Consider the following 25,631-nt stretch of genomic DNA (forward strand, 5'->3'; position numbering starts at 1 on the left):
CAGTTTAGGATTTTTTATATACTATCAGAATTATATTATTTTAAGACATTCACATAATATATTTTATGCAGTGGCAATATTATTTCTTTGAATGCAAAATGCATTAGTCGGTTAGTTGTTAGAATTATTTGCAACATATTAGTTGTACTCAAAGTAAATAACCACTGAAGACTGCAAAGCCTAACAAAATGTGCCTTCACCTTTATTATTTTATAGAAGAAAACAAATGAAAAAAGAGAAAATAAAGATCAGCCTTAGTGTTTAAACTGTCTCTCACCTGGAATGACAGAGATAGTTTTCAAGGCTCGGAGAACTCTGAATGTTCTCAACGCTGAGACATTGCCAAGGTCCACAAACTCTGTCACATATCTGTAATAAGGGAGGTCACACACAACACAATGACAAAAAACACACAACTACTACAACAACGAAGAAGTACATCACAGGGCCTACCCAACACCTAACATGGATCGCAGGCCTTCTTACCTGGGATTACAGAAATAGTTTTCAAAGCCCTCAACACTCTGAATGTACGTAGAGCTGAAACATTGCCTAGGTTTACAAACTCTGTTATATACCTGCAGAGTCAAATTAGAATTACTTGTAGTGACACTTAAAAAAAATAAAATATAGTATCCCTCAGGCTTCAGCTTTCTTGTTGAGGGAGTTTACATGTTATAAATTTACTTCTACAAAAAGTTTTCAAACAAAACTTATAAGTACCACCACAGTTTACCAAACCCTACCATGTATTTTAAGAATATTTTAAAAGCAGAGTTCAGTTTTTGTTTGTACTTGTTAATATTAATAGTTTGATATTAGATTTAGCATGCTATAGAAGCATACATGTTTCTATACATTTCTGAAATTATATATTATGGCATATCAAAAATATCTAAAAATGTATCTGTCTGTCATTGACAGTTGCAACTGATGTTTCTACAGTCTAAACATATTAAAATCCCTCAACCTTACTTCAGTTTGATAATATGGGGTGATAAAATACAGAAAATATTAAAAATCATCATTGCTTTGATGTCTGCATCTCACATTTATCATATTCACTTGTGAGCTAAATGAATTCTGTAGCACAATGCAATACATTTGTTAAATGTAACAACTAAATGTTTTAAGGATAAACTTGCAAGGCAAAGTTTTCCAATGAAGACACAACATGCACTGCATTCAGTTTTTATTTTGCATGATTCTCTGTTGGATTTTGCAATGTCAAATCCTGCTGAACTAACCAAGGAAAATAACTTTATTGCTATTCTCACAACAGGTTCAAAAAAGAAGTAGTGCAAAAACACTCTTCGTAGCCTTATTTAGAGAAGCATTATATATGTAGCATTTTGCAAGTGTGGAGGCTGTACAGGTGTTACACCCCAAGCATCCTACCGCATGTGACACTTGTGTCAAGGGAGCCAACTGGCAACACAGTCACTTTTCTGCTATATTCTGACTACCCATCCCCATGAACTCCAAAGGGAGTGCACTTGAAAGTTACAACAGATATATACTCTGAGGCATGGTCACCACAGAATAACAGGTGATACTATCAGCAATAGTGGGCAGGGTCAGTACTGGAACAAAGGTGAAAATTTTTTTTCTGCAGCATACAAGTTGTTACTGCATATGGCCACATAATGGGATATTTGAAAAATAAAATCTTCAAAATACTTTTGGGTTTCTTGGGATTAACAGCGTTATTTTAATTATTGTAAAATTGCAGTTCAGTTAGACAATTTATCCCTTCACAAAAATAGTTGGAAAGGCTACTGTCAAATATTGCATAAAACATATTGTCAAAATGTAACTGTTAAAAAAAAAAATGCATGTTTTAATTTGCCTTTTTCTCCATCTGTGTTATAACATTTCTGATTACTTACCACCTTACCAGACATTTCTTGTACAGCTCTTCTTTTTCATAGGAGAATAATATTTACAAAGAAAAGAACAATACAGTTTATTACAAATTATCTTAAAGCAGCAATGTTTTTTTCGTGAAAATATTCTTCAAAATACAATGCATTCAATTTCATTTGAAAGAACAGTTGCATAAGATCTTATCGTAACAGTAGATATCCTACTTCTAACTGTTGCAGTAATCTTTTACTCTTGGGCTATCCTACTGAGGATAGCCGAACTTCCAGCCAGCATACCAAAGCCTTTACAACTTTCCAAGTGTTGTATGTATCCATATTTTAATGTTTGGTTAAAGTGTGAACGCAGACTACAAGACAGGTCTAGTATCCAGATCCTTGAAAAAATGCAACAAAAGAGTCCAATACTCTGACAGAATGAGCACAAACAGAACAGGAAAGCTGCTTGCTATAAAAAGAATAGCAAAAAAATTACCTTAGAAATCCAGGAGGAGATGGCTTGCCTAGACACCATCAAACCTAAATTCCTAGCATGAAAGGAAACAAAACTTTGCTCAGATTTCCTGATACATTTTGTCTTGTCCAAGTAATATCTGAGCTGTCTATGCAAATCCAGGGTGTGAGGAACACTCTCACTAGCAGTCTGTGAAGAACAGAAAAAAGAAAGCAGATGAATGGACTGTCAAAGACAAATCATTAACGACCTTGGGCATAAAAGAAGAACTGGTATAAAGGGACATCCTGTCCTTGTGAAAAACAAAAAAAGGAGTTACCGTCATGAATGCTTGATGTTCAGAGACCATCTTGCAAAACTAAGAGCCACCAGCAATACAATCTTCCAAGTACAATGTTCTAGGGAAGAAGAAAGAGTAGGCTTAAATGGGGACTAAGTCCATTTCTCAAGAACAAAATCAAGGTCCCAGGAAGAAGGAATAAGTTTTCTTGGAGGCCTGATATGAAGGACACCTTAAAAAAATTGTTTGACTTCAACACTAGAAGCCAAAGGTGGATTCAGAGGCAGCAAGTGGAAACGTCTGATAAATGAACTTTAACAGATGAATACACTAAACTAGAACTGAGCAATCCAAATAAATAAAGGACTGTAGGAATCCATACAGAAAAAGGGTCCAAGTCATGCCTGAGACACCAAACAGAAAATATCTTTCATTTAGTTACATATGATTTTCTAGCAGTGGGTTTTCTGGCCTCTTGCAAAACTCAAAGCACGTCCTCAGAAATCTGGTGCCTAAAAGGAATCAAAACCCTATCATCCAAAGTGTCAACTGAAGGGTGGACAAGTGAGGGTAAAGAAGAGATCCAATGTCTTGTTTGAGAAGATCCATTCTGTGAAGTAACCTCTGATGTCTATCCCTGGCCAGATGAAATAGAAAGGGGAACCAGTGCTGTCTGGGCCAAAAAGGAGTCAGTAGCAAGATTTTTGATGTGTCCCACATGATCTTGTACAGGATCTTTGGTAGTACAGGAAGATGGGCATAGACATACAGAAAAATCCCTTTCCAAGCAAAAGACAAGGCATCCACTTTCCAAGCCACTGGACTTGGCACTATGGAACCAATGTATAATGTCCAGAAACATTTCCCTGTGAAGCATCTATTCATGAGGATTTGTCCTGGACCTGCTCAAAGAGGCTGCCACCAGACTGTGCTCTGAAGAAATGTAAACTGCCTAAAGAACCAAGTGATATCAGACTGCAAAATCCCAAACTTTAAAAGCCAGCAGATAAAGAAGGCAAAATTTTGTGCCACTTTGCTTGTTGATGCACCACTCAACTATGGTGTTGCCTGTCAAAACATTAGAGGACCTGGAATCCAAAGGGAGTGAAAAGCCCGAAGAGCTAGAAGTAGTGCCCTTATCTCCTTGATGTTGACATGGTCTGTCAGTTGTTGATGGTACCAAAAACACTGGACTTTTAGGCTGTTGGAGAAGGCTTCTCAACTGTGATCACAAGCATCCACATATAGCTCCTGAGTAAGGAGGAGAACCTGAAAAGGCAGACCTGGATTCAGGAAAATCTGGTGAATCCACCAGAGGAGCTCAAGCTTGAGACAAGGTAAGAGAGGGCCCAGATACTTCACAGGGTATCAGTCATGGAGGCAAAGAGACTTGAGATACAACTGAAATGTTGCTGTATCTCATATTCTCATGTGGAATTTGGTAAAAGGCACCATGAGAATGATGGATACCATGTACCTCAGGACTTGGACAAATTATCTTGCAGGAAGGACTAGAACAGGAAGAAACAACTGGAAGTAAGCAGTCAAAGAGAGGACGTTGGGAGATGGGAGACAAGTCAACATTGGAATGTCTGAATCCTATAACCCAAAAACACCAGGCCATGAGAGGGAGTCACAGACTTTGAGACTGAGGGTTAACCCACACTAAGCAGAAGCATGGTGAAATGTAGATTCTGAAGTAAGAACTGCTGAGAGGGGGCCTGAATTAAAAGGTCATCCAAGACTACCACATGGCCGAGACATTTGTTAAAGACCCTTAGAACTATAAAAGACCAAAAGGCAAAGTAGAAAAATGATAATGAGAGGAAGAAACACTGAAACATAAAAATAATCCCAAAGAGATGGTGAATAGAAATAAGAAGGTAAGTGTCCTTCAAATCCAGAAAAATCTAAAAGGCCTGAGGAAGCAACAGAGGGAAAAGTGTCTGAACAGACAGCATCCAGAAAGAAGGAACCTTGAGTAAGGTGTTGAGAAAAAAGAGGTCTAGAATGGGCTTCCACAACTCCTCCCCTACTTCCTAGGAACCAAAAATATTCTGGACTAAAAACCTGTTCCCTGCTGACACAAGGGGACAGGTTGGATGGTTACCTGCTCCCACAGAACCAAAGGAAAATGAGGGAGCTGGCAAGGATGAGGCTGAAGAAGACTAGAAAAATGAAGGAAGAAACTTCCAAGCCATAAAGTAACCATTTTGGAATGGGATAATGGAGAGCATCCAAGCTTCTGACATTACCTGCTGCCTAACAAGAAAAGAAAGTGTCAGCCTGAGGGACAGGCAAATAAGTCTGAAAGGGGGGTAGGCTGGATGTCAGACAAGCAGATTTGTCTGGAAAAGTTTTTGGCCCCTAGAACTTTGAGTGGGTTTGTCTGGGAAAATTCCTTTAAGAACCCTCTTACTCCTATAGCAGCTTGTCTAGGCTGCCTACAGACAAAAAAAATTAGATGGATAATTCCCCTGGAACTTAGGAATAGATGAAGCAAAGATTTGCTTCAGATCCTGCATAACTGCATAACTTTGAACCATTTTAAACTACTCTACAGCAGCAGTACCAAAGAGATTCTGGTTGTCTAAGAGGAATCTAAAGGTTTGGCCTTAATGTCTAAGTACGGCTTGAAGGTACAACCAAGAGCATCTCTTCATGACATAGCCAGATAGAGCTGCCCTAGAAGAGGCATCAACAGCATCATGGCTGCATTTAATGGAATGGTGAGCCACCTGACAGGCAGAACTTAGAAGAGAAAGGGCAGAAATCTTACTGTTCAAATCAGTCATATCAACCCCCCCCCCAAGATGAGAGAGAAGAGTCATGACATATCTTGTCAGGTGAGTCTGATATTAAATGGCCCTAAAGGCCGAAGAAGCAAAAGTATATATTTTTTCCTATACCTGTCCACAGCATGGCTGACCTTGTCAAAAGGTAAAAAGCCTGAAAGAGGACAGCAGTTTGGTTGGCTTACCTGTGGATATCAGTTACAACAATGAGAAGCTACCAGTGCCCAAACCGACAAGTAGTCATTTGCCACAACTAAATACATGAACCAATGGACAACGCAGAGGAGTAGTAGAACAAATTATCTAGTCAGCCAACGGATCCAGACAAAATAATAAGTTTAATGAAAAAATATAAATAAATCACTCCACAAAGCACTCAATAATACAAAGCATAAAACACTTAACAGGATGACCATATTTTTCTTCCCATCCCTAGGACTTCTTCAGATTTTCATTAAAATACAACACGCTTCCTGTTAAATATATAACATCTTAGTTAAATATATAACATCTTCGCAATTTAATGTTATTACCTTATAATTACGTAATCAATAAAACAATCAGGAGATGCTCTACATAATCCTAAAAACAACTAACAAAATATTATAAACTATCCTTTACCTATCTTTATGTACCTTTATCAGAATTGCACCTTTCATATGTGAATGATTTACCATAAATTCATACCTATAAAACCTACAAAATACTTTATGTTATAAAAGAAAAACCCATAACTTCCAGCATCCCATAAAGGTCAATACTGCACATAAAAACTAAAACCTATGTCAACACATTAAAAATCTTATGATGTTAAATAATAAATAATACTAATACATACATATATATATATATATATATATATATATATATATATATATACATATACATATATATATATATATATATATATATATACTACCTCTAAAAACTACATCTTATAGTTTTAAAACTTAGGGCTGCTACACTATAAGAGGATCTATAAAAGTTTTTGGAAAAGTTTTTATTTTAATACACTTGTGACACACATCTTATATATATATATATATATATACACACACACACACATTGTACATTTATTAGCATTATTTATTATTTAACATCAACAGAATTTTTAATGTGTTGACATAGGTTTTAGTTTTTTATATATAGTTTTGACCTTTGGGGATGCTGGAAGTTATTTTTTTTTCTTTTATAACATAAGGTATTTTGTAGGTTTTATAGGCATGGATTTATGTAAATCACTCAACTATAAAAGGTGCAATAAAGATACATACATATAGTTAATAGATAAACTTAGTGTAGATATGAATGCTGAAGGATACGGGCTTAAAACACCAAGACCCCACAGCAAAAAAAGCAGCAAATTCTTTAATGACAGTGGAGTCAATTCGACCCAGCACTAAATAAAATGACAGTAACAGCAGTAAATACGACCAAACATAAAATTTAAACGAACAGTTGAGCGCTTTCACCTTACAAATGTCAGACTTCATCAAAACAAATTACAATGTTTGAACATTTCTTTAAATGTAACCAGCAGCTTGAATGTGTCCAAAAGGAAAAAAGCTTCAATAAACCATTCCCTCCCCCATTTAAAAAGACATTTAAAAAACATTCACTACATATAACTAATAAAATGTATTGTTGCACAAGATTAAAAACATCTAAATATAATAGTATAAAATCATTTTCAAAATTCCTAATTAATGTACAATTCAATAATAAATATACTGCATAGAAATTACCATATTGTTGATTTTTAACTTATAAACTCAACTTTATAATTTCGCTGACCTCAGTCTAAGCACACTACTAATAGTAATATAGTAATTTAAGCCCGGGGGTTTACCTGCTTCCAACTTAATTTCCCAGAGCAGCACCCTATATTCAAGTCTGGCCTCCCAGTTACCTCAATGGACATGTGATGCCACATGTTCAATGGCCATGAACTTAAACCTAAAGTTTGAACATCCCACAGAATATTTAAAAAGTGCACTTGTTCCTTTTGCTTTTCCAATATCGTGAACATGCTCATATATCCTCCTCCTAAGGTTTCTTTCTGTCTTTCCAACATAAAAACTGTTACATGGTTCACAAACCACTAAATAGACCACCACAGAGGTGTTACAAGTATAGTGTCCCTTACATTTCAACAAGTAATTCCTAGATGTTATAAACACTTCGTCTTTATCAATAATATATCTGCACTGGTTGCAAGTTCCACATTTTTATGTACCAAATTTGCTGTTTACATTACCATTTCCCATATCCCCTCTTTCTAACATTTCTTTCAAATTTGTATCCCTTCTTCTGATAAATCTGGTATAAAATTCCTTTTTTCCTCATGCACTTTCAAAATTCCCCAGTGTTTCCTAATAATCCCTTCTATTTCTGTGGAAGTGGTAGAATAAGTGTGAATGAAGGCAGTGTCATGTTCCACTTGTACTACATTCTGTTTTATCTCAAATAGACAACCTTTTCCCAATAGTGGGCTATACTTGACATCCCTATCCCGGGTCACTTCATCTATTAAACTATCCACTAGACTTGCTGGATATTCTCTCTGTATAAAGTTTCCTAATAAATTCCACCTCCTTGTAAAACACAGATAGTTCACTTCACATTCTCGAGGCTCTAATTAACTGCCCCTTCACAATTCCCTTCTTTTGAAATTTCGGATGACCACTAACATAGTGTAAATATGAATTTGAGAATGTGTGTTTCCTAAATATCCTAGAATGGAAACAGTTGTTCACCAAATCCTTATACAAGGTTACATCTAAATAATCTATTTTCTCTAAGGATGAGGTGTGTATAAATCTTAGGAAGTTAGTTGTACTATTAATACAAGTCAAAAAATGTCAGTTCATCCACTGACCCCTGCCAAAGCAAGCAAATGTCGTCCAAAAAAACATGTGTAATAAACAATACTTTTGTACCATTCAGTTTCTATAAATTTCCTTTCCCAAAAATATAGCACCAAACTAACGTACAGGGGGGGCACACACTGCTCCCATAGCAACACCTCATTCTTGTTTATAATATTCACCATTGAAATACACAATTATTTTTAAGAATTATTTCTATGAATTCCAATATCAAATTCACATTTGCTTTCAAATATTTTGCGTGTAATAATACCTCTTGAAACCACCCCAAACCTGTACTATGAGGGATACTAGGGAATAATTCAACCACATCTATCGTCACCAAATACACTTTCACTAAACTTGTCATCATAAATGTTCTTTAAAAAATCCCAGGAGTCTTTGGTAATATGTTTCAAGGACTCTAATAATTTTTTTACATGATGGTCCATTAATATAGCCAAAGGTTCAGTAACAGAACCAGCACCTGACACTATTGGCCTAAAAACTGGATTTTCAATATTTCTGTGTCTTGGGTATTCCAAATATTACTGGGATACGTGGTTTTTCTACATGCAAAAAAATATACAAGTTTTTGTCTAGTGCTCCTTGTAATAAATGATCCTTTAAATAATAATCAGTTTTAGCGTATGCAATGTTAATTTCGTTCTTAGAAGCTATACTATACTTGACTTCATCATTTAAAATTTCAAACATCCTAATTTCATAATCAATTACATATATCAACACCACACCACCCCCTTTGTCAGGTTTCATTACCCTGCAATTATTACTACGTAGTACTTGAATTAACTGTTCTTCTGGGTCTGTTAAATTCTTCACAATATTCTTTTTCATGTTTAAATTTCTAATGTCTTTCTCAACCAACTCCTCAAAAATCCTCAAAGCTGCGTTAAGTGGGGGGCTGAAAGTACTTGCTTTACTTAACACTTGCTTGTCACCCAATACTGAATTCAAGTTCAGCTTTCACAAAAGCAATTTAACATCTACCAAGGTTCTCACCAAACCCAAGAGCCTATTGGGACAAATTGAAAACTTTTAGTGAACAGGGTAAAAAAATCATCCCTAATCTTTAAATCAGTGTAATTAAAGATGGTGAAATTACCTTTTGATACTTTTTTACCCCCTTCTGTTAAATACTTTCAAGGTTCACTGTTGTACATATTGCCCCCGTGTCTGACCGTTGTTTCTTACATAATTCCTGTTGTTGCCCCAACCCCTTCCCCTGTTCCCCCTCCCCTGCATTTGATTGTAATGGTTGCAATTGTTGAAGTACCCTTACTTCTGTGCAATTCTTTCGCTTCTTCTGAGGGGGGCACGGTTCTAAAGGGTGTCTATGCACATTGTTTAAATTTACATTCTCTTGATTAAATACATCATCATTCCTACTTTCCCCTTCCCCCACAACCTGACACCGTCTTCTTTGGGGGTGGGTATGCTTTACCTTCCCTATAGTCATTTAAATCCCTTTGTAATTTTTTTATTTTTCTAACTATAACACTGTCACAGTATACATCAATTTCTTTAAATATAGCTTCATATTTTACTTTCTCAATGTTGAAAAGACAATTCTGTTGTGCAATACATTTACTTCCTTAAGTCTCTTTTTGTTGTTCATATTTCCTAATCATTAATTTCAATACCAAATCTGCTGAACAATTCAAGCAATTCCTTGTGAAATGAACTGTTCATTTCCACACTGTTTGGGTACTTAAAACACCATAGCCCCTTAGGTACCTTACCCATGGCTACACATTCACTCAAATAATTTATTTCTAGTTGCAGAGTTTTCAATGTTAAATGTTTGTCTTTAAATACCGTCAATACATCCACAAATGGCTCGTGTTTGCGGTCTTTCTTCTGTAAAATTAAACCTCTTTCCAGTCCAATTTTCAAAGGTAAAATCCATTCTGTATACATCTTGTCCATTTTGCATCTGGTTCCCTGATGTAGAAGCATTCGCCATTTGCGAATGCATGTCTGCCATGTTAACCGTCACCTCCTTCCTCTGGTCAGCTGACATCTGATTAGCCAATGACAATGGGAAGCCGGTGATGTCACGTAGTTGTTGCTGGTTACCTGGCAACTCCGAATCTCCGCCTCTCATCAAAACAGTTTGGTTGGAGGCTATTTGAGTGAGAATCTCTAACATTTTATTAAATTCCCCTCTGTTGACCGGAGAATTGTCATTCACATTCTCTAAGTCTCCAAAAACACTTGGTGTTTCCTTTAGAGATGTACTGTCCGCTCCTTCAGCCATGGTGCCAATCACAAAACCAAAACACCTCCAAGCAGAAAACGACTTAAAACACCAAGACTCCATATCAAAGAAGCAGGAAATTCTTTAATGACAGTACAGTCAATTCGACCCAGTACCAAATAAAATGACAGTAACAGCAGTAAATATGACCAAACACAAAGTTAAAACGATGAACAGTTGCACGCTTTACCTAACAAATGTCAGGCTTCATCAGAACAAATTACAATGTTTGAATATATATATATATATATATATATATATATATATATATATATATATATATATATATACACACACACACACATACACACACACACACACACACACACACACTACCCCTAAAAACTACATCTTATAGTTTTAAAACTTAGGGCTACTAGACTATAAGAAGATCTATAAAAGTTTTTGGAAACGTTTTTATTTTAATACACTTGTGATGCACATCTATTTTTAACTTGTTTACAAATGCAGTTTTTAGGGGTAGTGTATGTATGTATATATATATATATATATATATATATATATATATATATATATATATATATATATATATATATACACAGTACATTAGTATTATTTATTTATTATTTAACATCAACAGAATTTTTAATGTGTCGGCATAGGTTTTAGTTTATGTATAGTTTTGACCTTCAGGGGATGCTGTAAGTTATGAGTTTTTTATTTTATAACAAGGTATTTTGTAGGTTTTATAGGCATGGATTTATGGTAAATCATTCAACATAAAAGGTGCAATTCTGACAAAGATGCATACATACAGTTAATAGATAAACTTAGTGTAGATATGAATGTTGAAGGATAGTTTAATATATTTTATTAGTTGTTTTTAGGATTATGTAGAGCATTTCCTGATTGTTTTATTGATTAAGTATTATAAGATAATAACATTAAATTACTAGGATGTTATATATTTAACAGGAAGTGTGTTGGATTTTAATGATATCTGAAGAAGTCCTAGGGATGGGACGAAAAATGCGTTGATCCTGCTAAGCATTTTATGCTTTGTTTTATTGAGTGCTTTGTGGAGTGTTTTATTTATATTTTTTCATTAAACTTAGTATTTTGTCTAGATCTGTTGGCTGAATAGATAATTTCTTCAAGTAAACCTCTGCAGTGCCTATTAGTTCATGTACTTACCTGTGGATATGGAAACAGCAGCAGGATCAGATGAAGAACTTTTATACAAATACATATGATCCTCAGGGACTTTATAAAATCTGTCTGGCTTCTTAGTGGCCAGAGGTTGAGAGTCAGGAGCCATCAAAGCATATAAATATATCCAAAAGGGGACTAATAGATGAGGGACTGCAGTAGGACTGGGCTAGTTCATTTTTAAGAGTTGATATCATCTCTTTTGAGCCTCAGAAACCTTGAAACAGTCCCACTTAAAGTGCTCCATCATGTGTCCCACTGTATCCCCAAATCTAATTCTTCAGAGAGGAGACTCAGAGGACAGTGAATCTTCATCAAACCCCCCCAAAGGCTAAAGGACAGTGGATCTGGGAAGAATATGCAAAAGTCTCTTCAAGAGAATCCAACACTTCATCAGAAGAATCAGAATCACTAGGCCTTTTAGTAGGGGTGAAAGACCAGGGAGCAAAAGCAGGGACAGACAACCCTTGTGGGGATTCAGAAACATAAGAGCATTGAACATCCCCTGAGTAAAGTCCTGTCACTCTTTGCAAGGATACTTAACCACAGAAACACATGTCTGTGCTTTTGTTACTTTAACAAATCTAGGAGGTTCAGACCCCTGCCTAGATTCATTAAGGATACCAGGCACCTCTTCTCTAATATTGGGTAATCCCCCTAGGCCCCTCAGATATAATCAATCATGGGTCCCCTTCTACATTTGCACCAGATGTATACCCAGCCTCAGCAGATGTGTAGGTAGACAGCTCCGTCTTGGCCTCCAACTGGCTTATGGCAGAGAGAACTGATGTTGGCACTAGACGGTCCTCGAGTTCTTCATCCAAACGGCTATAGATGTCTGATGTAGACTGGACAGCAGCAAGACTAGTACGCTCCTTTTTGGTTTTTTTCTTAAATGGTAGCTGAACTTTGGGGTGGGCGGATTCAGCCATAGTACCCCGAACTAAAAGCTCCAGACAATTACTTTCTAAATAGACGGGGATGACACAGGACTGCAGAGGGTCTTGGGGACAAATGCATGACAAATCTCACCCTGTGTATGATCATGTATAGCACCAAAACAAAAAAGGCACTTCTTGTGTCTATCTTTATAAGGAGTCTACCACCCATGCCCACATTTTCCCTTCCTGGATGACATGAAAACAAACTACAAGAAGGGAAAAAGAAAGAAAGGAACTCAAGAAGCCCAAATGGGGCACTTAACCTTTACAAGGCACGGTAGATGAACTGACTCAGTGAACAGCATACAGACCAAATTCAGAGACAACGTTTGGACTTGCAAAGAAGTTCTGAGGATTAGGCATCTGTGCATCACATACGTACCTTACAGCTTGCATGTAGGACATATGTCTGTCATACGATTCCTGGAAGGTGTAAAGGCTTTGGTATGCTGGCCAGACATTCAGCTATCCTTGGCAGGATATCCCAAGAGTGAAAAAAATACTGCAACAGTGATAAGGAAGGACATATGCTTTTTAATTTTAGTCCATTTAAAATGTTTTTTTTATTAAAAATAGAAATACTAAGAAGATGTCCTGTTCTAATATACTAATAGAAGTTTCCATCAGCTTTTTCAAACAGTTTATGTTGGAGTTGTCCAGTGAGAACAAAGCATTATTTGCTATTCTCTAGAAAGAAAAAGAAATACTGATGTTAAACAGGATGTGCTCACAAATAACAGATACCACAACTTAAACTATTAGAGTGTACTTTATACTTAGCTGCATAGTACCAAAGAAGAGATGAGATGACATACTCTAAAATAAACTTTACAAAGTGTAGGACAAGATCAGTACAGCAGTTCAAAGCACTTAGTTTTCCAGTTTAGTTCTCACCTGGAATTATCCACTGTGGGGAGTTTGCATGCCCTTCTGGTATATGTGAGAGTTTTCACTGGAGTTTTACTTTTCCTCCCACATTCCAGACACACATTTAAAGGTGCACTGGTGAGCCTCTGAACAGACTATTTGGGTGTCTGTCTCTCTCTCTCTCTCTCTCTCTCTCTCTCTCTGTGACCTGCAATGAACTGGCATCTCCTTCAGAACTGAGAAAGGTTTTTGTTCCCAGAAAACTCAGAATAGGAAAGTGAGCATCAGAAAACAAATAAATAAACAAATATGTAGCCTGAAATATCCACTGATAATGTGCCTTGTGCTGGAAAAGAAACATTCATATTACTGCATTAATGCAATACCATGACTCTCAACCTCTTATCTCTAAATAAAGGACAAAGCAAAAAAATAAATAAATAACCAGTGACACTTAAAATGTTAACTGTGTTATAAGAGGATATGTGTTATATGCATTTTCTGAATAACTAGAAAGACATCCAAAATGTAACAAGTGCAAAAAACACTCAGAAACACTCCAAGTCTGTAAATCTTACCATCTTGCATAGCACCAGGGGTCTCAATGTCATAGATGTTGACCTCATAAGGCAGGCATCTACCCAACCAAATATCCTAGTAATACTGGCAAGTTGGAAGGTCATTAATGCTTGTGCATGTTATGTATGTATGTATGTATGTATGTATGTAAAGTTGACTCCAGAGTTCTTTGCTGGGAGCACTTCTGTTTGGTATCTACTTCTCAGAAGTCCAAACAAACGTCAAAGATCTTTGGTTGACCAAGTCTGCAGATGACTGCAAGCTGGAAGCAGTCACAGAATCCCCAAAAGACTCATCCATCCTCGAGGAAAGGTTTTTCTAGACAAATAACTGCTGCCAGAATCATGGATTAAATAACAGAAAGACCCTCTGCTACTCATGAAATGCATCTGCCTTTGTGAAACACTGATTTCTACTTCATTATACTTTGTGTAAATAAAGAGATTCTGCCAGTTTAAAAGTCACTATGGAACAAGAGAGAAAGGAGCCTGAGATAAAATAAAAACATGGCTGAAATGGAATGGAATTCTGTACCTGCAGTACCTGCAACAGGAAGACAACATAATAGTGGATGGTAAGGGGATTTTCATAGAAATATGAGGTATCAGTACAAAATACAGAGGGAAAGCTGGTGAGATATTCAGAGAAATGTTTGGTGCTAGCGACATAGCACTGGGGAAAAGGAAAGGACTAACCTGCCCACATTACCCAACCCCAGGTACTATGGATTGGGGGGGGGGCACACAAAAGAGCAATCCAACATGCCATCAAGGCTGTATATTGATTCACTATTACAGCACTATATGGCCTGATCCTTGCTAGTGCTATGAAATGCTGGATTCTTCATAAACCCCTAGGTATACATGTGGACGCTTTTATAGGTTGCACAAAAAGCTACACTGCACTGAGGGGGAAGCAAAATGTACAATGAGTGATGAATGGTGAATTAAATGTTTACATATAAAATACGCAAAAATGTAATAGTGACTTTCAGCATAAATGCTTTCAATCAGATTATTAATTCTAGGTAGGTAGCTGAATGTTTTATACTTACTGTGACATGAAAACAAAACAAAAAGGGTTCTCGTCTCTGGCACTGCAAAGCAGTACCAATGTAAAACATAAACAGAGTTCAGGAGAGGGATATTGTAGAAGGAAGCACTTTACACAATGATCAGTCAACAAACATGAAGACTGCAAACAGTATAAGTAGTGCTGAAAAGTATACTATTATTTGAATAAGACAATTTTTGTAGTGACTCATTTACTGAAACAATCTTGCCAATGCGAGTCCCTGAGGTTTCAGTAAATGTCCTTAAACTGTTCAAACTGTTCTGCCTTTATAATACTGTACAGCAAAGTCACCATGACAAATGTCATATGCATCTAGCATGTGTAAAAGGTTGATAGGTAGCTCTTTATAGAGCAGAAAATGACATTCGTACTTCCCCTTGTCCTCTCCTTCTGTTGTCTTGGTGATAATTGCAACAGCATAGTAAAACCATCTTAAGTTTATTTTACTTATTATATTTTATATTTGTTGATTGGGAAAGACCAACTCAGCCTTCTTTTAAAGCCAATTTACAGCAAAGGCCCAGAGGAAAAAACTCCACAGAAAAGAAAAGTAAATAAAATTTACAATAAAAATACAAGGTACATTTCACACTATAAGGAAAAAAAAAACAAGAGTATATTTATAAGTGAAAAGTATTATATTTTAACAATGTTATTTTCCCTTTTTTGCTTTATAGTCTATCCGGTTTAATTTCTTTTTGTACCATGACAGGAATGGACTCCATTCTTAAGTCAAAGTATGATTAAAGTTCATGGAATTAGTACTGCTTTGATATTAGCCAAAAGTACTCTTCTCAGCAACGCAATGTGACCAGAATTGATTCCTCCTGTCATTCATATGGAATTACATGTATCGGTACCATATCTAAATATGACTGTAAATTCTTTTTTATGAGACGCATTACTCGTACTACTACTGGAACTCTCAGAGTGTCCTTCTTCCACATTGCCCTCATTTCTGCCTGCAAATCCTGGTATTTTATGACAATGTCTCTCTCTGTACGTAAGACACTGTAATCAATGGATGTAGCAATTTTAGTAATAAATGCTACTTTTGTCTTCTTTTCACAGACTATTACCTCTGGCTTTCTCGCATCTATTTTTTTGAACTGTTGGTGATGGGTGATCCCATGTGATACAAACTGCAGCCTTCTCTGTAATGCTTTGTGGCTCATGTTTCCAATACTTCTAAGCTACTTCAGTTTTTTAATGTTTGCACAATCCTCAGTGCAACAATCTTGCCATATTATTATGCCTTTCAGTATACAGGCCCTCTGCCATTAGGGTATCACACTCAGCAACAAGATATGCAACTGTTACCAGTTATGTTTTACAAAACCTGCATGTCGGTTTCTCCACATATTCAATGGACCTTGTAAACCAATGTGCAAGCAGTCCACTATTCATGGCCACCAATATTAACCTTTCATCTTTTGGTTTAAAGTCACTTCTCCTTAATCATTCCTGCATCTGATCCTGAGTGACATGAGGTTGTTCCAAGAGTTTTCTATATCTGCAACTATATTTATGCCTTTTCAACATTTCTTACCTGGTCATCTGATCATTCTCTTTATATTCTTTCTTTTGTTTCTTGGCACATTCAGTTGTTGCCTGATTTTTGTCTACTTTTGGTCTGAATTCCATTCCAGCTTGACACCGACATACTTCTCATAAGCTAAGCAGGAAAGCCATCTTAGACTTGATATCCTCATGTTTTAAAACTTTTACTATGTTTGGATCTAGTGAAGTCAGCAGATCTGTATGCAGTCTTACAACTGCAGATCTCTATACATATAATCAATTTCAGAGAAAACATACCTCCTTCAGAATGAGGGAAAAAGGTTTACACTGACTTTTCTATTTTTTCTGATAAGTGTGAAGCATTTGTCTTGTCTTCGTGTCCAACTGATTCAATACGTTTTGGAGTCAGTCAATCACCCCAAAACTGTACATTAGAACAGGAACAACAAATTGGTTTATAGCTTGGCTTTTTTTCCTAGATGTCAGGATTGTTTTCAGTATTCATTTCAGTCTTCTAAAATATTTCTTACTGACTTTTGTTCACATTTGTTCATATTTTAATGTTGATCCTTCATCAGTTCCCAAATAGTTGATATATTCTCTCATGCTCAAGTTCCTTTATATCACATTCCAGTCCCAGACTGATATTTTCTTGGTGCTACAGCTTTTTTGTTTTAAATGTTGCTTTTGCACATTTATCAAAACTGACATTCATTATCTGAGAAAGTTTTAACCACTTGCAGGTGTGTTTTAGTTCCTCATTTGATGAACTATACGGTTTTAAATCATCCAGAAAAGAAGATGAGAAATTCTCCATATCCAGATGCCTTTGCCTGTATTTCTCTTCAAATATCTTTGGTGCTGCTAGTTTGTATTAATTAGTTTTGCTTTCTCCCTTGCATATGTATAAGCACCATGTTAAATCTCTATTTCCTATGTCCATATTTCTTCTTCAGATGTCTCCCACTCCAACTGTTTCTCCTTACTTTGGGGAATCATTGTTCCATCATGCTGTGACAACCTGTGTTAAACTTTCTAAACTAAATCATTCACTTCACAAGTATTCCATAACTTAAGCTTCTGTATTTAAATTCTACTATACTAATCTTCTGTTGTGCATTCCCTGTTTGTGAACTGTGTTTTGTATTGTGAAACTTCCATATCTGGGTGCCCTTGCCTGTATTTCTCTTCAAATATCTTTGGAGCTGCTTTTTATATACCCATTAGTTTGGCTTTCTCCTTTGCATAAATATTGCACCATATCATATATCTTTTTCGTTTCCATGTCCATGTTTCTTTTTCATACCTTTCAAAAATCTCTAGGTTTTGTTTTCTCATATTTTCACACTTCCTCTGACACTTATATTTCCAAAAGGCCCAAAGTTTCTTGGTCTGTATAATGATTTTCAAGGATCTGTATTGTATTGTATTGTATTTTGTATTAATGGACACAAGTTTGCATTTGATACTTATGACAGTTTTTCTTGTGCAAGTATTTTTCTATTTTGGACTGTCAGTTTTTGTGTTTTTTTGCAGACTACTACTTCCTTCTACAACAGGGGGCCATTCTCCCCCTGAACCTGACCTATCCCCATTCTAGGAATGTTTCCATGTCTTAAGGATTCTACATTGTCATTTTTTCCAGTCCTGGCACCAGTGTGCCTACTAGCATTGGACAATTTTTCATCCTGGTACTTGTGCACCCAGCTGTCTTTTTCATTTTTTAGCCTTAAATACAGTGCAAGGTTGAAAGGTTAAAACTGGTTTAATCAACAGTTATAACACACACAATCACTTTTGTCTTCTTTCTTAGAAAACTTCTTTGGATGTTTTAACTGTTGATTAAATCAGTTTTAACCGTTCAACCTTGCACTGAATGTAAGTGTTGCTAGTTTGTTCACAAATTTGTTTTAGAGTTTGTGTCATTTTTAGCCTACCTCTGTCCATGCTGTACACTATATAAAATAGTCTACATATCAATGACACCTTGGTAAGATTTTGTGAAAACAGGGTCTACAGCATTAAGGCACTCACCAAGACTTCATACCAGCAATACTACTTTCCTTATCTTGCTGATTTTATCATCTCTCCATTCCTTTCCCTCGCGTTTCTTTGTGATCATGCCAATAGCACAAAAAAACAAACCTGAGTTTATTTTATTCATTATATTTTACATTTGCTGATCGGGAAAGGTCATCTGAGCCTACTTCCAAAGCCCATTTACAGCAAAGGCCCAGGGGGAAAAAACTCCACAGAAAAGAAAAGACATTTTACAAGAAAAATGCAAGGAACATTTCACAGTATTAGAAAAAAAGATTTTATTTACAACTGAAAAACACATAAATGAAAATATTTTAACAAGGTTATTTTCCCTTTTTTATTTTATAGTAATGCTGGCTTTGAGATAAAGGTATAACAGCTGTGAGTGATAGGTTTAAGAGTATGCTTATTGGTACAGTTTGGTCAGTTTTATTTTTGTAAGGCATACACAAAAAGTTTGTATTAACAAAGAAAAGCTTCAGTGGTTTGTTTGTGTTATGACTTTTTTTTCCCTTAATATGCTTTGCTGTCAGCATGAAGTTTGTTTGCTACTAGATACCATCTTAGGTTTTGTAGACAGAGTGTATGGTTTGTCTCAGTTCTAACATATTTTGGAGGGCAGTTCCATAGCCTCATTAAACAGGTTGAGTATACTGACTCCTCACCATGGATACTACATTTGTTAATGATTAGTAATGGATTTTGCTGAAATCTTCCAAGCTTCCATGAGTTATAAGTCTTTACAAGTTCTTCTACAAATGGGTATTTGTTAGGGTTATATAATATATTGTTTACAAGTTTTAATTTAAATGACTGTAAATCCAGCAGATGTAATTTTTGTATTGCAGCGCAGTGATGTGTTCTGTTTGGTAAATTTGCTGCATATTTTGACATTTTTTTATATGATTGCTCTAGTTTATACGTTACATTTTTCCACATTAGTAAGAATACTAGATTAAGTGCAGCAGGGTAAGGAGGAGGAAGTACATCACAAAGGGGGCTGTGACAAAAGATACAGCAGAGATGCAAAATGGTCTTTTTAATTACTGCTACTCTCACAAATACAGAGTGGTATGTCAAGCATGAGATTTGCAGGACATGGTTTAGTATTGTAAAACATCAAATCATTCTCTTCCTTTTCAGAAGTATTCATTGACAATAACAGGTAAAAAAAGATCAAGTGTTAACGTATGCCCATGGTAATGTATTTTGTATGATGCTAAGTCATTTTATAACACAGTACAGGTATCAACAGAAGCAGCCACTAAGGTATTCACAAATGCTGTATAGCCTAACAACCACACACTGACCAGATTAACTCATGTTAAGATCTTACTGGTAATTTCATACAGCTACAAAACCAAATTAATCTGCTAAAGCTCTTACTCTTTATATCTAGCAGTAAATCCTCCCCTATAAACTTCACAATTAAATCAAATAATGGTACCCTTATATCTCCAGACTCTACCACCAAACTGTTAGGTATCACAATTGGCAATAACCTCACATTCGATAACCATATTAATAACACCATTAAAACAGTAAATAGAAAAATGGGCTCCTTATATATAATAAAACCCTTCTTAACACCAACATTCAGAACTACAATTGCCCACTCCCATTTAATCTCAACTCTCCTTTATGCTTCACCCATATACACTAACCTGAAAAAAGTAATCTTGCCAAACTAGCTAACTCCTATAATAATATAGCCAGATTTGCCACAGGGAACCCATTTAGAACTCACCATTGTCAGAACCTACAGCAACTAGACTGGCTAGAACTAATAAACATTTTGAGACTTTCCCAACTCACCACTGTTCATAAGATATTTTATCAACCAAATAACACCCCTATACTTTCCAACCTTATCACCCCCTATAGGAATCTCAACTCCTTACGATCCTCTAACAAACTTCTTGCTAGCACAAGCAAGTCTAATAACTTGGCAGGGGACTCCTTGTTCTCCAATACCGCAGGAAAAAATTGGAACTTTCTGTCACCTGATCTAACTTTACAACCCTCCCTGCAGCTCTTTAAACAAAAGCTCAAGAAACATCTTAAAACTCATTGGTTATGTCCTTGTTGTAACCCTGACTAATCCTCTACTTTCTCTACTGCCATCCCTGTACTGCCTCCTCTTACCATTTAATACTCTCTCTGTACTGCCTCCTCTTATCATTTAATACTATCTCTGGACTGCCTCCTCTTACCAACCACTACTACTTTACCCCCCTGGATAGTAGTAAATATCTCAACTAAAATTAAATGACCTATGCTATGAATGTAATCATTGGAATGTACTGTATATTCTACAGATATACTGTTCAGTGACTTATTCCTATCCTATATGCACATAGGACTTTAAGGTATTTTTCCTCTCATTAATACTCATTTATTTTAACATCCGTTCTTTGTATAAATTGTACATGATATATTTAAGTGTTTTATCTCAATGTTACCATTGGAGCTTTTCTCCCCAGGCTACCACTGAAAATGGATATATTTCCAGCTGGACTAGCCCAGTTAACAAATGTAAAATAAATGTAAAATAAAAATAAATCAATAAAATAATGGGTAAATGTAAGCATTAACCCACCAGTCAAAGTAATCTGTTTAACCAACTGCCTTTCTATTTATCCATTTTTCTCATAATGAACAACCAAGCAAACAAACACATATGTTTTTGTGAGTGCGTGTGTGTGCGTGTGTGTGTGTAGCTATATGAGTTTATGGTAACTACTGATCAATGTGAAAAAACATCAAGCAACTCCAAACCGATGCCTGCATTTCGAAATGCAGTTAGCAAAACCCAGTCTAACAAAATGCAAAAAGGTCACCCAAGGAAACCACTTTATTTTTGCTATCTTACAAGAAAAACCTTGCAATCACATTTAGACCAAATCTGTCAGACTGGTGACAGTGTTAAGGAAAGTTTTTTTTCTAAGGTAAGGTGCATGGCTATGGTTAAGGGGCATGGGCTCTAAACTAGCCATCACGATGTGACTGAATACTTAAATTTTGAATCTTTCAATTCACCATTTCTAACAAAAGCACAACAACTTTCAGTCATCCACTCTTCCATGAATACACTTAAGCCACCATAAGCTGATAAATTCACTGTCCACCATCCATATATACATGTGCACAACACACACACACACACACGAACACACACACGCACATGAACACATACATAGGCATTTGTGTGTGCAAATTTTAGTGTAGCCAGTTCACCATCCAACATCATGTCTTAGGAGGCAAGAGGAAACCACAGTACTAGAAGAAATCCCTGATGGACCTGTGAAGAACATTCAAACTCAACACAGGTAATGACTGGATGTCAGGACTGAACGCCAGATCCTGAAGGTGTGAAGCAGAAACACAGTCAATGAGCTACCAGCAAGTGTCAGCTAGTGGGCCACCCTGCTGCCCATGTCACCAAAGACCAAGTAATATGTTGGCATATGCATACACTGACCCATTTATTAACAATGGTAAGATGCACACAATCGATAAAAAAGTCCATTTGCATAAATCTTTATTTACATGTAATAGTAGGTGCTCGTAGTATACACTCCTTATTTGCATATGGGTAGTAGTGCTGTGCTACCCTCCCTCTGGCAGTCTATCAAAGCTCCTCCTACTGCCTGTCTGTGGGTATGAAGGACCATTCACCTGGCAGGACCAGAACTGCTCTTCAAATTTATAGACCGGTCCCCATCAGTTTTCAAGAGTCCAGCAAAAAGATCCAATAAAAACACAAGCTTTGCAAACAGCTACTGTTTCAAACCAAAACCCAAACACACACACACACACACACACACACACACACACACACACACACACACACACACACACACACACACACACACACACTCACACACACACACTCACACACACACACACACACACTCACACACACACACCAAGGCTGCTGAAAAAAACTCCGTTGCAACTCCAACAGACTATTTACATCCAACAAAACAGGGATGTGGGAGAGTACTGTCAATAACATAGTGTGCTCTATGAACATCTGTTGTTAAAGGTAAGTTGGATTTGACAACTGTATTATGTTTAACAAACACACTGCTTTACTGGCATATGGGTAGATTCCCAAAGCTTACCCAACCAGTAGGAGGAAGGATAAGGTCCCAGAGCCCCTGGACAATGGTCCTTGGAAAGCCTGCACTGGATTTACAAAAGGCATCCGGCTTGTAGTGCTTCATAAAGGTATGGATAGAGAACCAAACTGATGCCTCTACAATACTTTGAGTCCACTCCTTTTTGATATGTTACTGAAGAGGAAAAGACGCTGGTGGAATGTGCCTTTACCTGGATTTGCCTTGCCATGGTGGGAGCAACATAAAACAATACCAGAGGACAACCAACGTGCAACAAATCCAATGTCCTCTTCTGGTGGTTATGGACAACACCACCGTGATGTAGTACCTCAACAAAAATGGGGTACAAGGTCATACTCTCTTTGCCAGTAGGTAGTGATTGCCTGGGAGTATAGTCACAAGTTGGAAACAGGATTATCCTTTTAAGGAAAGGAACCCCTCTTGTCAGGCTTGATGAGGTACTCGTCCCGCAGTTTCAATTTATTGCCTTAGTTTTTGTTTGGCTGGAATTTGTGTTTGCTAAGCCACCAAAAATTATCCTGCTTAAAGGAGGGAAATTTGGGAATATGAAACATTTTCGACACCCCTTGCATAAGTTTATCTCTGTCATCCCAGTGTTTAAGGATCTGATTAGCTCCTATACCAAATGCACAATCAGATTCAAGTGGAGCATTCAAAATTCTTAACTAATCAGAAGAGTTCTGGCTGTGCAACCAAGCATACCTCCCTATCAACACTGACAAGGAGGTATGCAGCATATCTCCTTATCATCATTGATGATACTGCATTTCTAGCAAGTGTCATCCCTCTTTAAGGTACTCTTTAAAGCACGTTTTGACACCTGAGCAACACTGGAAACAATGTCTTTGACACAGATATTATGCTCAATAGGTAATGATGCAGCAAACTCATCTAAGCTATATATACATACATATCAACACAAACTTTAATAGTTAAACACTTTAAAAGCCACCATGCTGGACTGAGCCAGCTATTTTCCTGATATTCTAGCCATTTGTTTATCCTTTTATTAGAAGTCACTAGGGACACCGAAGCAAGGTCCACAGAGAAGTGGGCTTGGAGGCCACACATGGCCGAGCATACCCAGAATTTCTTAAACACATTTTTTTACACAGAGCCTCAATAAGTTTACAAGAATTAAAACCTTTTTTAACAAACATCCTTCAACAGTGGGATCAATGGAGGAAAGGTCTCCACATCTGCAGCCACATCCTCCAAAAGATCACACACCCTGCTGATCCTGGGGGCAGTTGATGATTGCTCTCAGCTGAATACATCCCTAACTCTAGCAAAGGCTAGGGTAAAAGAAAACATCTGTTTGGGTTCTTTAATTTGTTCATCATCAGTGGAAACAGACTGATCTGACTCTGACTGGTTGGAAGTCTCAGAGACCAAATCCCCTTAAAAATTAGGATCCTTAGATGACTGACAAGAGCTTGAAGTGTCAGCATTACTCAGACTGGGTATGCGCCCTGTAATCAACTACCTGAACAAAGGACCTAACCATAGCCACCATATCAGGTGGGAAAACAGCCTGTTGCCCTGCCACATGGTGGGTCTTTTGTCTCTTTTTAGCATGCACTTCCCTAGTGGAAAAATACTCAGGGGGAGACGTAACACTGGCAACAGATTCTGCACCTCTGGCTTCCTCTGCACCTAAAAGGTTTTCTTCTGAAAGCAAGCAATGGTATAGCCATGGGGGATGCATCTGACCCCTGTGTCTCACACAGGTGTAGCACTAACACCACAGAGGGGACCTGGAGGTAACATAATAGAAGGTGAGTGGTTTGATAGCCTGCCCAACACGGAAGCAACTGCAGAATCACAAGTTGTAGGCTGGGGCATATTTTATTTATTTATTCATTCATTCATTTACTTATTTTTATGTTTTTAGGTGCGCAAGGGGTAGATGGTGTCTGTGTTTGTGTGTGTGGGGGTTACCATCAATGAGTCCATCAAGTCAGGGCACAGAAACTAGCCAGATCAACAACAAATATTGATTACATATTCAACCCAGTACAGAATGGACACATCCCACTATTTGCCCTCTAAATAGCAATAATAGCAATATGAAGTCCATTTCTACACGGATACTATACCGAATACTGCATTTAGAGTGAAGACAGCAATTTCAGTAATTTAGCAATAAGTACAAAATACATGTCACAAAGACCCCCAAATTTAATAAATATAGGCCAGTTTCAGCACCGCATAAATATAAACAGCTTAAAATAGCTTTAGACAAGGAATTAACTATAAACTTAAGAAAATTCCTGTCAGAAATGATTAACAAAAAGGTGTCAAAATTGTTAAACAAAAAACATCATTGAAAATGCTGCAAATCTACTTAATTCTCAAATAATCACAGCATCAAGGAAAAAAAATGATGGGGAAAAAAAGCAAGTTTTCCTGTCAAAACTTTCAAAAGAATCTTTCAATCAACAGAAATAACAGCTGTGAATTACTTGTGGTTCTGGCAGTATCAGGCAAAAAGAGGAATTAGTAAAATGATATTAGTAGAGAAACTCAATTAAACATTCACCAATAGCCATAAAACACATTAAAAGGTTAAACACCTCACAGAATCTCAGAATCAGCTGTAAAATAATCAGTATAACTCCTGTGCTGAGAGAAATACAACTGAAAGTGCATACACTTTTCCAATGAGAAAAAAACAAGCAAATTAGCAGATAAATTTCACGCACAGATAGAAAAAGGCAAAGGGAGTAATAAA

The 25,631-nt window shown here is 36.7% G+C and overlaps 1 protein-coding gene across 1 annotated transcript in view; it reads right to left on the reverse strand.

Annotated features, from left to right (window-relative positions):
• Positions 1-254: 254 nt before the first annotated feature.
• Positions 255-25,631, reverse strand: part of LOC122810590 (sodium channel protein type 8 subunit alpha-like) — an 840,143-nt gene continuing 814,766 nt past the window's right edge. The window contains exon 6 of the mRNA XM_044082167.1: positions 255-369. Coding sequence (XP_043938102.1) covers positions 255-369 — 115 coding nt within the window. The remainder of the gene's footprint in view (positions 370-25,631) is intronic.

This window comes from Protopterus annectens, chromosome 9.part0 (genome assembly GCF_019279795.1).
Source record: "Protopterus annectens isolate FY-2018-M chromosome 9.part0, PAN1.0, whole genome shotgun sequence".
NCBI classification, from domain to species: Eukaryota; Metazoa; Chordata; order Ceratodontiformes; family Protopteridae; genus Protopterus; species Protopterus annectens.